The sequence below is a fragment of the Halteromyces radiatus genome (assembly GCF_025201355.1).
Source record: "Halteromyces radiatus strain CBS 162.75 chromosome Unknown BX664scaffold_6, whole genome shotgun sequence".
NCBI classification, from domain to species: domain Eukaryota; kingdom Fungi; phylum Mucoromycota; class Mucoromycetes; order Mucorales; family Cunninghamellaceae; genus Halteromyces; species Halteromyces radiatus.
The window spans coordinates 183,448-200,882 of record NW_026251692.1 but is presented as its reverse complement, the minus strand read 5'-3'; the positions used below and the strand labels follow the sequence as shown (position 1 = coordinate 200,882).

Genomic DNA, 17,435 nt, shown 5'->3' with positions numbered 1-17,435 from the left:
TTTTCTTCTTCCGTTGACAATTTCAAAAGTATGCTTGATGTTCCACTGACTGTGCTTCGTCCGTTTATTTTCCAATCATATTCATTATTTCGTCCATCTTTTCATCTATTCGTTTGAGTTTGGTGAGCATTTATTCTACAGCCCATAGTCTTTCGCTAATTCTTCTATTAGAATAATGATATAATTAATTTGAAAAGAAGCTGGTTTTAAAAAGGTATGTTGTTAGAGAAAAATAAAAATAAAAATGATAATAAAAAAGAAGAGAGAAAAAAAAAAAAAAAGGAAGTGAGGAATGAAAAATTATGCTCGCATGTAAAATTTTACGGTGTATAAAATTGAGGTGCCTAAAAATTCATCTTTCTTTCTATTTTTCTTTTTTCTCGTGAAGCCCCTTTTACTTTCAGTGTCATGTCAATTAAACAGAAACAGAAACCACTTAGTATCTGATACGGTATGATATCACCTCCTAATGAATTGTGTGTCCCAAAAGTTTATTCCTCGTTTGCTTCCTCTTCTTCTCTTTCCTGTACGAAAACTATATCAACAATGAATGTAGAGTCTGAAGAACAGGTATGATCTTTCTTAAAGTATGTATCTAGACTAACTGTGTCTGATTTTTTTTTATCGGCTAGCTTTCCCTTGGATATCAATGAGATTTTGCACGAAAATGACATAGTTTCAGCGCCAACAGCCATTGGAACGCCAGCACCAATATCAACATCAATATGAACATTAATACTTTCTAACGATAATATTGATATTGATATGGAAATTGAAGATGGAATACTGAAATATACCTTTCCGGTGACTTACTACGGTAAATCAATTCATTATTTTACTCGTATCAACACGTTTTTGGGTCAAGATACAAAGTTCCGGCTCTCTGGTGATATTGATTTAGTGTAGTCCTTCTTTTTTTTTTATTATTTTTTTGTAATAACAATTGCTTTTATTACTATTATTATTATTTATATAATAAATCATTTTTATAGTCTATTCTCTGTATATTAGTTAGTTATTTAGTATTTATTCATCCTAGTTGTTTATTTACAGGATTCTAGAATTACAAGATGTATCCCGCATGTCAACTCAATGATGCATTCTGTATATAATAGGTTTTATCCGGGATCCTGCAATTACATGATGTAGGGTGTAGGTTAACTCAGGATCTATCCTGGATATTTCGTGCAGAGCCTGCATTCACAGGATAAATCATTTATTTACAGGACCATTTTTTCGAAGGTGGATAGTAGCGATGATGACCAAAATGAAATTCGGTGAAATGATTATGTCAAGTACATCAATAATAACAAAAAGATTGTATATTTATTATTTGAATAAATCTAAACTGAATCAAGCTATTTTCGATAATCAAATCCAAAAATAGTTTGCTATGAAGAATTTGATCTGTAGTCAGGCCACCCCTGCATTTTCTTATGATGATAAATCAATGACGATCTATGGTATCAATAGTAAAAATAATAGGAGTGCAGAACACAAGGTCTAGTGACCTAACAAAAATGTGGATCAGAAAAGGTATATAAAGAGATCATTTTCTTCTAAATCAATTTGTTCATAAAAAAAATAACTTTGTATCTTTTTTTTAACAAAACAAAAATGAATATTCTTATGAAATTGATTGTTGCTCTCTTCTTCATTGGTGTCGCTACCGCGTGTACTTGTAATTCAAGCAGTGGTCTTGGCAGATTCTGTGGCCAAACTCCTGGAATGCAAAACTGTATTAGGGATCATATCTATCAGTGTGGTGGATTAGGTACTCAAGGTCAAGATTTGGGTCCATGTAGGAATGGTTGCATCACTACCCCAGCAGGACAAAATGATCGCTGTGCCTAAAACAGGTGCTTGAATGTCAAGCAACCTTTCTATGCTAGGTAGTTAGTTAGGATCTATGATTCTATTGAATAAAATACTTTAGTTTTATTCCAATTATCGTGTTAATGAGTTCTTTTTTAATATTATCATAGATAGTAATGATGATGATTGTTTATTCCAATTATTTTGTTACATGTCAATGACGATTCCTCATACATGTCATCTAATATCTACAGAGTGCTCTTTTGATATAAGTAGTTTGGAGTGATTATCTGATGAACTGTTTTTAATATTATAATTGACAGTAATGATGATGATTAAAATGAAATATGGTGCAGTGATTATGTACAAGGCCATCATAATAATGAAGACATGAGAAAAACAAGAGTATATGTTTGTCTGAATAAAAAAAATTGAATGAATCTAAACTACATCAAGCTAGTTCTGATGAAGTCGTCAAGCCGCCCCTAGCTACGGTGGTAAAATCAATAACGATCTATGGCGTCAAAAAAATAATAGGAGCACAGAACACAACATCTGGTGAGTTAATAAAAATGTGGCTCAGAAAAGATATATAAAGAGACAATTTTTCAATCAATACTTCATAAAAGATAACTTTACATTTCTTTTCTTTTTTTTTTTTAAAAAAAAAAAACAAAACAAAAGAGAAATGAACTCTCTTATGAAATTGGTTGCTACTCTCTTCTTTGTTGGTGTCGCTACCGCATGTACCTGTAATTGAAGCAGTGGTAATAGTAGATTCTGTGGTCAAACTGCTGGAATGGATGGATGTACCGCCGATCATATCTATCAATGCGATCACTTGGGTGGTGCTGGTCAAGATTTGGGTCCCTGTACTAATGGATGCATCACTACCTCATCAGGACAAAATGATCACTGCGCATAAAACAGATGACTGAATATCAAGTACCTTTCTATGTTAGTTAGTTAGGATTTATGCTTCTATTGAATAAAATACTTTAGTTTTATTCCAACTACCTTGTTACATGTCAATGATGGTTTCCAACACATGTTCTCTAATGTCTATCGAACGCTACTTTGAATCAAGTAGATGGGTCATTGGAGCGATTATATGAGTAGTTCTTTTTATTTTTATTATTATTACTGAAAGCAAACGATGATGATCAAAATGAAGTTCGGTGAAGTGATAATGTATAATGCACTCGTTATGATGATAATAATAAAAAAAGGAAAACTTTTATTATTTAAATAAAAAATTGAGTAAATCTAAACTAAATCAAGCTAGTTTTGATAAAGTAAATTCCAGCCCGAAAATAGCTTGCGTTGAACAACTTGATCTGTAGTCAAACCAGGATAGCCATATGTCAAAGGAGCCATAGCCACAAAAGTAACCAGTTGCGTTAAAATCACGGTCATTGCCACCGTATATGATTTCAAAGAAGGTACAGCCATTGATCCATTGTAATAGCTGTATTGCATTTTCCTTGTTTTTATTGTTGTATTATTGCTGGTAAACAAGGTATCGCTATCATCATTTGCTGTCGCAGCTGCCATCATCACCACTGGAAAATCCAGGCCATCAATAAACATATACTGATAAAGCGCACCAACCGCCAAATAACCGCACGTCACTGCAGGAAGATAGTCTTGTAAGAGTGAAGCACTGTTCGCAAAGTAGAAGGGTATGTACTGGATTGCCCAAAGACTGATAAAAAATCCTCCTGAGCGTGTAAACCGTCGACGGATATCTGAAAAAAAAAAGAATGTTAAAGAAAAAAAAAAGAAGTCATTAATCACTATTCATCATCCTCATCATCATCAATATATACTTACGTTTGTTCATCCAATAAATATCCCTTTTCCCAGTAATAGCAAGTATAACAAATATCATGCTTACGAGAAGAATACTAGCCGTGGAAAGCCACCAACCTGCCACATTCCCTGTCATATAGATTTGTGATCGAGATTCATCATTTCCCCAATAAACAGTTCCAACCATTGCAAGTGGCCATACAGAAGGACGAGATTCGTCTGGGTGAGATTCCATTCTTTGTTTGAGCATCTTGAGTTGCAATTCCTTGTACTTTTTCCAAAATGATAGTTTTTTGACCTTGATCCCTTTTTTCATATTGATTTTATATGCTACAAAATAAGATGATAGAATAAACAATCGGATATAAATATTGGAGAATAATCGAATGTGCCTTTTTTTTTTTATACCATCTTTTCCATAAACATCATGAGCCACAAATATATTTGCAGAGACATTGAGCAACTTATTTCCGCTCACTTCATCACGATAGAGACCCCATTCTGGTAATAGATCCGTTGAGGAGGATAGTGCCACATTATTTGCCACATTGATCACTTGAACATCTTGTAATTGCGTCATCCAAACATTACCTAAACCAGTAGATATTCTGAAAAGCGTATCTTGGGGACGTTCATTGGGAGCCACAGTCGTCAGTTCCATGTTAGTCGCATGTAAAGGGGATGCCACATCATGAGCCAATAAGTATCGTCTTGTCGCAAGGTGTTGTAATCGTATGACATCTCCGCTTTTTACTATGTATGGATTCTTCTTTTTTCTTCGATTCTTCTTGGTAGTAGGCATAATTCTCCAATAGGTTTCCTCATTTCTTTCCTTAATCATATCTACCAGAAAACCTAAGAACAAAAAAACAAAAAAAAAAAAAAAAAAAAAAGAAAAACAAAAAAACAAAAAGATGGAGATGAATTATTTGAAGTAAAATCATAGGTGACAATTTACCTGCGCTACTGACACGTCCATCTTCATATGTCCTAGGGTATGATAATTCATCAGAATGTAAAAAGTGTCCATTTTTCTTGAATCTAAAGGAAACAGCGTCGTAATAACGAATGGCTATATAAAAATCAAAATAAAAGAAGAGAAAATGAGTCAATCATCTTTTTTTTTTTTTTTGGTGATATGTTGTCATCGATTTACGAATAGAGTTGAAAACTAGAGGGCTTCCCTGGAGAGTTTCTTGAAATTGAACAGTCATTTGTTCATCACCAGGACCAGATAATGGTAATAATTTGAAGTGAAGATAAAACCAGAATAGAAAGAGAGCGGTAGGTACAATGATCAGGCCAAATATACGAGCCAGTAGTTGCTTAGTTATTTGTGTCTAAAGAAACAATAATAACAACAATAATGGTAGGATCAGCAGATGATTTCTTTTTCCCTTTTTTCTCTTCTTCTTCTTCTTACATTTTTTTTATTACCATCGATAAGCCTTGACTGTAATGTAATAATTGCCATAGATCCAGAGTAGTACATATATCAATGATGATGATCACGAAGACACCAATGAACTTGATACTAAAAAAGGAAATCATTAGTGTTTTGCACTATTTGCTGTTGAGAAAAAAAATTACCTCGCAGCTGAAGACATAGCCACACCAGTTAATAAAAGCCAGAACCACCAAGTAATAGAAAAAGGTCTAAAGTTCGTTCAAGGAACAAAAGAACGATAATGAATATATATACATATATATATATATATATATATGTATGTGTAAAAAATCAGATCGATATCAAATCGATTACCTGTCTCTTCTCCTTCGAAATTGAATATAACAAAAGATACTTGAGAGAATAAAGAAGATGACCGAACTTTCAAGTGAGATCAATCGATTTTGTGCTACGAATGAGTTATCTAATAAAAAAAAATAGTCAGTAGACTCCTTTCATACAGTTTTCCCCCCTCTCCCTTTGTATCATACCAAACGTATATAACATGGCAGGAAGTATACATGCTAATGCAGAGTATCCAGAAGACCGCATAATACCATATATCAATGCTGTAGATAGGACGTTCAAAGTAGCAGACATAGCACGTAAACTGACGTAAGGAACAGAGTTGGGATAATCGTTACCTATTTCAGGAAATGCACTTTGCTGACCATCAAAGCCTACTGAAGAAGCAAGATAAGCCAGTAGTAATTTCCCCAAAGGAGGATGAATGTCATAAAAATAGGTTCCATTGATATAATGAGAGATACATTTGCCAATATATTCTTCATTAAAGCTATATAAGAAAAAGGAATAAAAAAAAGAAAGGATTTCTTGTAAGCAGCGGAGTGTCAATCTATTCTTTTTTTCTTTACACTGCAGAACTTGGATGCCGAAGTCTAAAGAATGACACGAACACGGAGATCAATGTCACTATGGCATGAGCCATTTGATGATGACGATCATGTTGAATTTGTCGTGATTTCATTGGGATGGACTGGTTCAAATTTTGTCATCATTATTATTATTACTTTTTTTTCCTTACTTCAATATGTATGATTACCTTTTTATCACTGTTATCTGTATCATCATAATTATAATGTAAGTCAGTATTATCATAACGACAAAGTTTACGATGTCGTAATTCAGACATAATTTAAAAAAAAACAGGATATAGAGAAGAAAGAAGAAGAGAAAATGTTACAAGATTGAAATCATTCATTTATATGGTACTTGAGAAGTTGTGATAAAAAATGTATACATTCACTTTCATAAAAAAAAAAAAAAGAGAGGGGGTTGTATGATTCATACCAATCCTGACAATAGAATAAACGTATTTCATTGACCGTAAATGGAAATAAGTGTAAAAAATGAATATCTATTTTTTATTGATGATGATGATGATGATGGATAGTAATAAATAATGCAGAGTGAAAAGTGAGAGAAGAGGATAAATGATGGTTAATATTCTAAATAGTAAATAAAAGGTAAATGTGATATCAAATTGACGTAGATAAATAAGGACGTGATGACATATGTTTGTATATTGACAGAAGATAGCGAGAGAATAGTTTATGAATTGACCGAGTATTTGTACCTAAATGATGAATAGAGAAAGAGTTAGTCATGTTCAATAAAAAAAAAAAAAACAAGATACATACCCGCATTTTTTACAGTTATAGAATACAGTTTGACCTTCATCCGCTGACCGTAATTGCATAGTATGATATGCCATTTCATCATGACCACACTGAGGACATTTTTCTTTAATCTATATAAGAAAAAGTATAGGTGAATCAATAAAATTCATATTGAATTTTTTTTTCTTTCTTTTACCGTTGCACCGGATTCTTTTTGTTGACTTTGTTGAACCAAATGACGTTTAGCTTTTAATGGAGATTGGAAAGCACGATCTGATGAAGTTGTAACAACTTTAGTGGCTTCAAAACCTATACAAATGTTATATGTGAATATTTGGAAAATACCTTTTTTTTGTTTTTTTTCTTTACCAGAGATTTGATATGGATGACTACATTGATTACAAAGTAAAATATCATCATCACCACCAGGCATGTCTAAAAGATTGCCACATTCTGGACAAAAGATAAGGGAACCAATAACGTTGGAAGGGTGTTCTATGTCAGTCATGATATATATTTAAATAATATGTACAAGTAAGGAGAAGAAAAACAAGAAACGGAGAAAAGAGGTGAGTAAATTCTCCCCCCCCAAGCCACCTATTATATAATAGTTTGTCCACTAATTACATGACGCAGTTTCAAAAATAAGATGTCGCCAAAATAGGAAATAAGATATCGTAAGAATAGAGAATGAATGACGGACAAAACAGATAATGGATGACGCATAAAAAAAAAATTGAGATAGAAGGACAAATCAAATAGGAAATACCAAAGAGAGATCATATTGGAAAAATAAAAAAAAAAAAAATTCGTTAGTACATCATCATATTCATATTCATCAATTAAAAAAAAAAAAAAAAAAAACTTACAAAAACTGTAAACATCTACGTGTTTTCAGTACACGGAAAAATTGTGAGAAGAGCAACAGAGAAGAGAGAGACACACAGAAAGATATTATTGATGTTATTGTTGATACCACTGGTGGAAATAGAGGAAGGCGAGGGTTGACTGATCTGCACATGTAAGGTAATGATTTTTGAGATCTTGATCCTACGACAAAGATACAGCCAACCAAGAAGAAGAAAAGGATGAGGAGCGGAAACAGTGGATCAAAACAACAGAGCAACAAGAAAAAAGAAGCAAATAGGCCTTAGCCCGTCTTGATGTCGTTATACTTGTACTTCAGATAAAACTTGTATTTGATATGGATAGAAGATAAAGAGACTTGTAGAGAGGTTTAGAAGTTGATATAAAAAAGATAAAGAAAGGAAAAGACAAAAGAAAAAGAAAGAAAAAGAAAGAAAAAGAAAAAAAAAAAAGAGGAAAATGGCATTTTGAATAGGTTTCACATGTGAGAAGAAATTTATTTTGTATGTGAAGAAAAAAAGAAGTAACATTATGCAGTTTTACATTTGTCAGTTATGAGGTCAATTTGCTACTGGAGTTGCCTATATCATATATTCATAAATGTGAGTATGTAAAAAAAAAAAAAAAAAAAAAAAAAAAAAAAAAAAAAAAAAAAAAAAAGGATCCATCATCCATCCATCAATATACTCTAATCGACATCTCTGGAGCGATATCTATAATAGTGGAAATGCGCTATTCATTTTGGGGAAGTCCGATATTTTGTTTAATAAAATCACGAAAACTATTTTCTTGTGACCCGACAAAAAACTTTGAAAACACTGTACCTTTTTTTCAAAAAATCATTCTCTTTTTTTTCGATTCATCCGTAGACACATGAAAAAAAATACAGGAAGGAAGAGTATGATCCTATTATATAGAGTGTTTTCTGTTTTTTTTTTAAAAAGATAATGATGACAATGATGAGGAATAATCAAAATAATAAAGTAGCTGACTTTTTATTCATTTTCGAGACTGTGTGACAAATGGAATTCTTGTCAATGGCAATCTGATAACCACTATGTAAATCGTATATAATCTGATAAGTTTCACTATGAGATGTTTTGACTCCGCTCCGTGTGGTATAAATATTTAATTTTTTTCTTTTTCAATTTCTTTTTTTTTCTTTTTCTTTTTCCTTTTCTTTTTTTCTTTTTCTTTTTGTAACCTTCAAAATGGATAATAATTATTCTAATTATAAATTATCTATTGGTGTCAAAAAAGCACAACTATTCAAACAACTAGCAAATCGGTTGGACTTTATTCTAGTCATTTCAGGGTAATATGAAGAAAAAAGAGAAAAACTATTTTTTTTTGTGCGATGATTTATTTATATATATATATAATATAATATTTTAGTATCGTTCTAGTTGCATGGGCTAAAAATTGGGAAGGAAACACCTTATCATCCATTACGCCACAAGTTACTGGTATCTTCGGTGGATTAAGTATTGCAAGTGTACTGGATACTATTCTTTATATTATGGTCACCGTTTTATTACCTATGTTTTCCAAACTTGCTGATACTGTTGGTCGAGCAGAAGCTTTTGTTATTGCTATCACTTTCTATATTATGGCAGGTGTTGTGATGGCTTGTGCTCAAAGTATGGATGCTCTCATGGTAAGTTTTTCCTTTTTTTTTTAAGAAAAAAGAAAGAAATGGTACATTGTAATCCTTATCTATATAAATATATTTAAATAGGGTGGTCAAGTCCTCTACGCTTTTGGATTATCTGGTGTCAATGTGGTTGGTCATATTCTTATTGCTGATATGACTACCAAGATCAATCGTGGCCTTTTCCAGGCCTTTTACGATGTACCTGCTTTAATCAATCTTTATGTTTCCCCAATTGCTGGTCAAGCGCTTTATCAATCTGGGAACTGGCGTTGGGCTTACTCTTTAATTCCTTTTTGTATTGGAGCGACAAGCATTCCTTTATTTATTGGTCTTTACCGTGTTCAAAGTAAGGCGCGTAAATCTGGTCTATTGGAACAATACAAGCGTGATATGGGCAAGAATAATAACCAAAAAATGACAACATGGGAAAAGATACAATGGGTTTTAATTGAAGTGGATATTATTGGTAGTTGTCTTCTTGCTGCTGGTCTTTGTCTATTTTTGGTTCCTTTCGTCCTGGCTGTATCTCGATGGGGAGGATGGTCTTCACCTACAACATTAGGTACTCTTATTAGTGGGTGTGTCCTTTTGGTCATCTTTGGCTTTTACGAAAAGAAGTTTGCTACCAAACCAATCATTCCATTAGGATCATGGGCTACTCCTACGCCAATCACTGGTGTGTTGACATGTGCTACAGTTAGTATGTTTCATGCAAGTAATTGGAACTATTTCCTCATGTATATTCAAGTGACTCGTGGACTGGACAGTACAACTGCTAATTATGTACAAAACAGTTATCATACTGTTTTTCTCTTATCTCAAGTCTTAGCTGGTTACCTTATGAAACATTTCAAATTGTATCGACCTATTGTTTTTGCTGGTCTTTCTTTTATGATGGTGGGAATGGGAATGATGATTCCTGCACGTTATCCTGATTCTTCCATGGTGTTTCTTATCTTTTCCCAAGTGATTGCTGGTTTTGGTGCTGGTTTCATTTATGTTCCTATTTTGGTGGCCGTTCAAAGTTCCGTTCCTCATCAAGGTAAATTAAAATTTTCTTTTCTTTCTTCGACTTGGTAATAATAATAATATCTTTTTTTTTTTTTAATACACATAGATCTTGCTGTTGTTACTGCGTTATTTCAAATTGGTGGAACTTTGGCTACAAGTATTGGATCAGCTATTGCAGGAGCTATCTTTACAAATCTTTTACCAGTCCAATTTGCTGAAAACATTCCAGGTAAGGCATTTATCAAGGAAGAAATCTTTTTTTTTAATACTCACTTTGATATTTAGGTGAATATGATTATGCAAGCTTAGCTGGTAATTTGGAAGCCATTGCTGCTCTACCACCCGATCAACATCAAGGTGTTATCACTGCTTATGGAAATATTCAACGTATCTTCTCTATCGTATCTCTTTGCTTTGGTGCATTGGCCTTTGTATTCTTCCTTGGTATGCGTTCCTTTGGTCTGACAGATGATGAAATCAATAGCGATCATGAATATGAACCCAGTGAAAAAGAAAAGACGTTGCCATCATCTTCTCCTTCGATTAATGGTATGATTATAATTATTATTATCAAATTTGACTGACTTGTGATTATTACTTTTTTATAGAAATGTACGAGATATCAAGCAACAATAACACCAATAATAACGCCAACAAGGCCTTGTCACAAGAATGAATAATTTAGTTTACAATGTAGTTTATTCTCTCCTTTTATATTTTTATTATCCTTATTTTTAATTATCTTGTATTTTTATGTAATCATTCCCCTCTCTTTCTCATTCTCTTATTGCTATCTTATATTCTTTGATTGGTATACTTTATATTCATTTATTTTGATTTGATTACCTTTCTATTACTGTATAAAATTAAAAAAATGTATTTTTTTATTACTATATAGATGGATTTTGCGATGTCTTTTATATTATCAATATTGAATATAGTTTATTTACTTTGAATTGGGACAAGAAGATAGAAAGAATGCATATTCAAAACACAAAAAAAAATAATAATAAAATTATAGTAGAAGAAAAAAAGAATCATTTGTTAGCAAAACTAGTTAGAATAAAAATAAAATACTTTATTGAATAAAAAGTATATCGACAAACTCATCGACATACCAGAAAGAAACACGGATCTCCGTATTCCCCCCCAGTTCCTGTATTTAGAAAGAAGAAATGGATAATATTATTTGTATATGTGCACTTCCCAAAAAAAAAAAAAAATAGATCCTCCAGCTCTAAGGCGCGGTCGCCACGCATCAATCCATCCGGGATGTGCGCAACACAAAAGGGATAGTGTAAATATCATAAAGTAAAAAAAAAAAAAAAAAAAAGATCCACACAGCAAGACAGAGAGACGCAAGGAAAACGGAGAAACAAGAATCAACCAGAGAAGGATAGCGTTCTGTCGCGTATGACCAGGCGAACGAAAAGAAGAAGATACCAACAAGTAAGCAGCCAAAAGGAAGCAAATAATTTTTTTTTTTTTGTAGAAGAAAGAAAGTGAAAATAAAAAAGGTAATCTTTTATATTGTTTTTTTTTCCTCCAATCACATTGAAGCCCTCAAATAATCATGATTATTCAATTAAATCAAATCAATCATCCAATCATTATATTTCATAAAATAGCATATAGAATTCATATCTCGTAAAATAAAATGCTACCTGTAAGAGATTACATATAGTTTTTTTATGAAGAGCATAATGTACAGTTAAATTATTAAGAAGAGGGCGATTTCGCAGAAACGCGCCTGTCGGTATTTGAATCTCCGTGATTGTCTCCTGTGTTTTTTTTTTTCTCATCACGACACGCGCTTCTAGTTTTTTTTCTTTCTATTTTTTTTTTTTCTTTCCCTTGTTTCTTATTATATCTCATATTGAGAATACAAGTAAACCAATACGAAAAAAATGGCACGCTCAACCAAGGAAGACACTCCTGAAGATGACAACAAACTTATTACTGTATTCTATAAAGAAGGTAAAGAAAAAAAATGTCATTCATTCATCTGTATGAAATGATCATGAGGGATTTATTAAATTTTAACCCATTTTTTTCAATATTGTATTCCTGTCTACATCTTTTCTTACTTTCATTTATAGATACCAATGCCACTCCCACTAGTAATAAACATAGGCTTCATTGGTCTAAATATGCTATTCCTTCAGATATTCAACCGCATCCTATAGTGGTAAAATAAAATAAAATAAAATGAAAAAAAAGAAACCAGAAAGGAACAAAGTTGACAGGTACATACTTTTCTTTCTTTCTTTCTTTCTTTCCTTAATTATAGTCCAAGTTACGTGAAATGGAACAAGCATCAGATTGTTGTGTCTCTGAAATTCCTATGAAGTTGACCTTAAATGAAAAGTATGTTTTTCATTTCTATATATTAATGAACACTAATCTTTGTATATTTTAGTGACGCAATTGAAATTGTACGAAAAGAAAATGTGTTTGGTGAAGAAGTGACGGAATCAGAAATGGATATCATTCAGCAACGTGTTGCTCTTCAACAACGTCAATTCGCTGAATATGAGAAACGTGAAAAGGTTCGAAAGTTTCAAAAGGTGTTTGCTATCTACGACTATTTAACGGTGGAAGAAATGGATGAAATGTTACAAGACTGTAAAAATGATGAAGTAAGTTTTCAAAAAAAAAAAAAAACATCAGCAATTTACTTATGTTTTATTTTTGGATAACAAAGGATGAAATCATCGTTCGTCTCACTCAACCTGGTTATCTTCTTGAAATACGAAGAAAGATTGCCACCAAACATGCACCTGAAGTGGAAAGCTCTCAAAATAAAATGACAGAAGAACAATTGGAAGCATACAAACAACTTTTAAAGAAACGATCTGCAACATTGAAGAAAACTACAAATGATTCAGCTAAAAAGTAAGAAAATAAAATAAAAAAGACAAAATAATAATAATAATTGAAATTGATGATATTTTTTTTTTTTTATGATAGACAATATCGTTTAGGTGGAAGATTGGCTCTAGATGATGCTTTGAAACAAGTACAAGAAAATGGTGTGGATCCTGATAAGGCTTTTGAAGGATGGTCAGCTGCTCGTATTCGTGCTTATCAAATGATTGAACAAAATCCCAATAGTTATTATTATCGATTCAATGCTCCTGGTGAAATTCAACAAAAAGGTCAATGGTCACCACATGAACGGGAACTCTTTTTCAAACGATTGGAAGAAGTAGGAGCTAATGGTCAATGGGGTTATTTTGCTATGACAATTCCTGGTCGAGTGGGTTATCAGGTATAATATATATATATATATATATATATATATATAGATATAAATACGTTGAATCTCATGATTTTTTTTATTATTATTATAGTGTTCCAACTTTTATAGACTTTTAGTTGAAACTGGTCAAGTGGATGATCCTAATTATGTATTGGACGAAAAAGGCAAAGCACATTATCTATTCGACAAGAAAAATGCCAATGGTACAATAGAAAAGACATTCCGAACACATAACAAACATGCTATTACAGATCGAGGATCATCATCAGCATCACCACCATCATCATCATCAACAGCAGTTACTGCGACGAGACGGAGGAGAGCACCTGTATCAGATAAAGGCACTGTCAAGAAACGTAAAAGACGAAGCCGAGGATGGAATAGTGATGATGATGATGACGATGAAGAGGATGATTTTGAAGATTACAATGATAATTCTGGAACTTATACAACAAGTACACGAACAAGAGCATCCACTCGACGCACACGATCTAGATTTGCCACACCACAAGAAGAAACTGATCAAGAAGATACGTCAAATGGACCTGATTATGCAGAAAGTGAACAAGAAGAGCCATTGGATGCTAACCCTCTACCTGGATTTATTGACCCAATTACACTTGATGAAGTTGAAAAACCAGCTATTTCCAAATACGGCCATGTGATGGGGTAAAAAAAAAAAACAAAACAAGCCAAACCAAAACGACAAAAATAAATGGTGATGTTAGTGATTATTCATTTTTCTTTTTTTTTTTTATTTTTATTATAGATATGATAGTTGGGTGCGATGCTTAACCAATTGGGAAGGAAAGAAGAATATATGCCCATTGACGAAGAAACCACTGACAAAACGTGATCTTGGTACTTGTGATTTTTTTTCTTTTGTTTTGAATATCATCATAATTAACTTTTTTTTTCTTTTCTTTTTTCTCTACATATAGTGGTGCTAACTCTTGAAAACATTGAAGAATATAGGTAAATTAAAATTATAAATAAAGTAAAATAAGATAGATATGATACTCATTATAATTGTATCTTTTGTTTATATATATATATATAGGGATAGAATTCTCAACATCTAGTAGTCATTATAGTTAGTTATTATTACTAGTAGTAGTAGTAGTAGTTTTAGTCGTATCTTTGCCAAATATTAATAAAGAAAAATAAAAAAAAAAAAAGAAAACAAAACGGAATGTTTGGGAAAATCAAGGAAGAAGATGATTTGCACTTGATTTCTTCTAGAATAATAATATATGCATCTTGACGTTGTTTATTTTTATTATTTTGATGATTGGATACATTGATCATCGAAACCTTGTTTTTTGTTACAAAGTAGTATCTATATGGATCTGTAAAACCCGACTCTTACTATCAAAACGAGGAAATTCCCTTCTTTTGATCACCGATGGCACAAAAAAAAAAAAAGAAAGTTGCGGTTCAATAATTCCTGCTCCCCCGTTTTTCTTTCTTTTTTTTTCCCCCTTTTCTTCTATCTCTTTTTTCCTCCTTTCCTTCCTCTTCTAGTTCATTACAACTTTAATTGAAGAAACATCATCTCAATATATCAAATTCAAACTGGTTTCAATGGTAAAAATAACCTTTCTTTTTTTATTGTTTATGTACCTTTTTTTTTTTTTCTTTTCACTCACTTTTTTCTTTTTTTAAACCTCACTTACTCCATTTTATATTACCTATTTTATAAATATATAGAAAAACAAATATGACGAGCGAACTTTTAGTACGTCAATCACCCATTACTATACCGGAAATTGCCCAACTTATATGTTACTTTGTTGATGGCAAGGATATGTTAAACATGGCACTTAGTTGTCGGACCATGTACTATGCAATGATAGTTAGATTATGGCATACTTTACAACCTCGGTCTCATATGGTACTTCGAAAACTCAAGAATACTTTGGATGGTAAAGGACGACATTTAAAAACAAATTTGGATCCTCAATATAATCGGCTTGTTCGGGTGTTCCGTTGGTCTCTGAAAGAAGATGTTACTACTCATATGTTTGAACGACCTTTTTTCGATGGATTTATATTTCCACGCTTGGATCAACTAGTGTTTTCCTATGCTGCTGCACAAGATAGTTCTGTCGCTCCGATGATCCGAGCAAGTTCCTATTTACGGTATGTGGATCTTTCTCATTGTTATTGCTTATCAACGGATGCCATTCAACCTCTTCTTGATATGCCATTACCGCGATTGGAAACGTTGATACTTTATGGTTGTGGGAAAATTGAAAGTAAAGCTCTAGCCACTCTGATTCAACGTCATCATCGTACGCTTACTTGTCTTCGATTGACGGATATCACTGATGATCTTTTGGATGTGATTCAACAATGTCATCATTTACAAGATTTGGGTTTGGAACATTGTTCTGATTACTTGACATACGATGGTCTTTCTCGATTCGCTCATGCTTTGGAAAAACAACATATTCAGCTGACTCGGCTACGATTTCGCGACATTGCCAACTTGACCTCAGAGCACATGGAACGGATTGCTTTCTCAAGTGGACTCTCTTTAGTGCATCTGGATATGAGTGAATGTGCTCGTATCACAAGTGATGGTTTAGCACACATGGCTCCTCACTGCCCTTCTTTGGATACCCTGTGCCTGGCCTATCAGTCGGGCGTTACCGATACCTCTATTCAACAATTCTCTCAATCTTGTCATCAACTCAAACACTTGGATGTCTCTGGAAGTCGATCTCTCACTGATCATGCATTTGCTGCTCGTGGTCCTCCTATGGGTCTTACTTCTCTTAATCTTAGTGGATTGGAATCTCAACTCTCATCTGATTTAATATATCAACTATTGATTCAATTACCGGCTTTACAGGAACTTTGTTTGGGGGTTGCTTATGATTTGAAAGAAGCAATGGTGATTTTGGATCAAGTTAATGCCAGTGGTCTTCTTTATGAAATGAATGTGGAAAAATGTCATACTATTTGTCGTCTTCGTCCATGATCAACTCTTATTTATTTATTTTTATTATTCATCTTTTCATCAAATGCAATCATCATCATCTATTTATATTTTTTAACATACTATTTATAACTTTTTTCCCTTTTTCATCTCTTTTATACTATTTAGTCCTAGTTTTTATTTTGTATTATTCACTTTTGTTTTGATCATTTTGAAAAAAAAAGAAAAGATTATGTATGACTCGTTGGAAATAAAAATTGCTTTAAACATTTTTCTTCTTTCTATTTTACATCATTTTTGGTTAATAGAAATTCTTTTATCTCTTTGTATTTCCCTGCTAGGCAAAAAAAAGAACAGGTACCCATCTTTTTTTTTTTTTTTTTTTTTTTGAGTTTATGCAAACAATGCACGTGCACTGAAATGGAAAAAGCGACAGATACAAAGTGCCTTGGCACAAAATAGAGTGATTAAATAGAACATCCTTAATTCTATTACATTTGTTTTTATAAAATAGTACATTTTATTCAGTAATGAATGATGGAAGACATTATTTGGTGATGTTATCCTGTCACACAAAATATCAATTTTTTTTAAAAAAAAAATTATAATCATCAAATGTTACCTTCTTGGTTGGTCGGATAGTAACACTTGCCAATATTGATTGATATTCATAATTTTAGAATTGTTTTTCTTCTCCAAAGTGTGTGTGTGTGTTCACATAAAACATGATTAAACTGTGATTTTGATCATCATTCAATGTAGTACAGTTCATCACTAGGTCACACATCATCTTATCTCATTTTCGATTTGTCCTAGTCGGTAATCATCTATATTATTGATTGAGTGGTACCCAACGATTAAAAGATATCATGATGCAAAGATTCAAATAAGAATACCCTTCTTTAATATATGCTTTTCCTTTTTTTTTTTCTTATCGTCCTTTATGTTTCAACTGAATCAAACTGATGATCAACCTAAAGTTT

The 17,435-nt window shown here is 32.5% G+C and overlaps 6 protein-coding genes across 6 annotated transcripts; 3 read left to right on the top strand and 3 right to left on the bottom strand.

Moving 5' to 3' along the window:
• Positions 1–491: 491 nt before the first annotated feature.
• BX664DRAFT_316057 (uncharacterized protein) lies at positions 492–1,083 on the bottom strand (the record flags this gene model as incomplete). The annotated part of the gene is made up of 3 exons (XM_051542709.1): positions 492–742; positions 840–883; positions 1,052–1,083. The coding sequence occupies 3 exons, from the start codon at positions 1,081–1,083 to the stop codon at positions 492–494; spliced, it is 327 nt and encodes a 108-aa protein (XP_051397919.1).
• A 2,013-nt stretch (positions 1,084–3,096) lies between these two features.
• BX664DRAFT_266132 (Dolichyl-phosphate-mannose-protein mannosyltransferase-domain-containing protein) lies at positions 3,097–6,023 on the bottom strand (the record flags this gene model as incomplete). The annotated part of the gene is made up of 10 exons (XM_051540889.1): positions 3,097–3,563; positions 3,649–3,957; positions 4,036–4,482; positions 4,586–4,699; positions 4,784–4,967; positions 5,065–5,161; positions 5,218–5,283; positions 5,390–5,498; positions 5,566–5,870; positions 5,950–6,023. 10 exons carry the CDS (start codon positions 6,021–6,023, stop codon positions 3,097–3,099), a joined length of 2,172 nt encoding a protein of 723 aa, XP_051397918.1.
• Positions 6,024–6,397: 374 nt separating this feature from the next.
• On the bottom strand, positions 6,398–7,657 carry BX664DRAFT_337139 (uncharacterized protein). Its single transcript, XM_051546169.1, has 5 exons — positions 7,584–7,657; positions 7,084–7,333; positions 6,911–7,023; positions 6,736–6,845; positions 6,398–6,671 (listed from the first exon to the last, which is right to left on the bottom strand). Exons 2-5 carry the CDS (start codon positions 7,220–7,222, stop codon positions 6,647–6,649), a joined length of 387 nt encoding a protein of 128 aa, XP_051397917.1. The 5' UTR covers positions 7,223–7,333; positions 7,584–7,657; the 3' UTR covers positions 6,398–6,646.
• A 1,135-nt stretch (positions 7,658–8,792) lies between these two features.
• On the top strand, positions 8,793–10,830 carry BX664DRAFT_266103 (major facilitator superfamily domain-containing protein; the record flags this gene model as incomplete). The annotated part of the gene is made up of 5 exons (XM_051540886.1): positions 8,793–8,896; positions 8,977–9,238; positions 9,320–10,277; positions 10,353–10,475; positions 10,532–10,830. The coding sequence occupies 5 exons, from the start codon at positions 8,793–8,795 to the stop codon at positions 10,828–10,830; spliced, it is 1,746 nt and encodes a 581-aa protein (XP_051397916.1).
• A 1,263-nt stretch (positions 10,831–12,093) lies between these two features.
• On the top strand, positions 12,094–14,690 carry BX664DRAFT_387233 (uncharacterized protein). Its single transcript, XM_051549375.1, has 10 exons — positions 12,094–12,223; positions 12,346–12,434; positions 12,537–12,613; positions 12,666–12,885; positions 12,951–13,141; positions 13,217–13,517; positions 13,600–14,177; positions 14,278–14,369; positions 14,450–14,483; positions 14,569–14,690. Exons 1-10 carry the CDS (start codon positions 12,154–12,156, stop codon positions 14,588–14,590), a joined length of 1,674 nt encoding a protein of 557 aa, XP_051397915.1. The 5' UTR covers positions 12,094–12,153; the 3' UTR covers positions 14,591–14,690.
• Positions 14,691–14,989: 299 nt separating this feature from the next.
• Positions 14,990–16,724, top strand: BX664DRAFT_283104 (uncharacterized protein). The gene is made up of 2 exons (XM_051541588.1): positions 14,990–15,095; positions 15,219–16,724. The coding sequence occupies exon 2, from the start codon at positions 15,229–15,231 to the stop codon at positions 16,492–16,494; it is 1,266 nt and encodes a 421-aa protein (XP_051397914.1). The 5' UTR covers positions 14,990–15,095; positions 15,219–15,228; the 3' UTR covers positions 16,495–16,724.
• Positions 16,725–17,435: the final 711 nt, after the last annotated feature.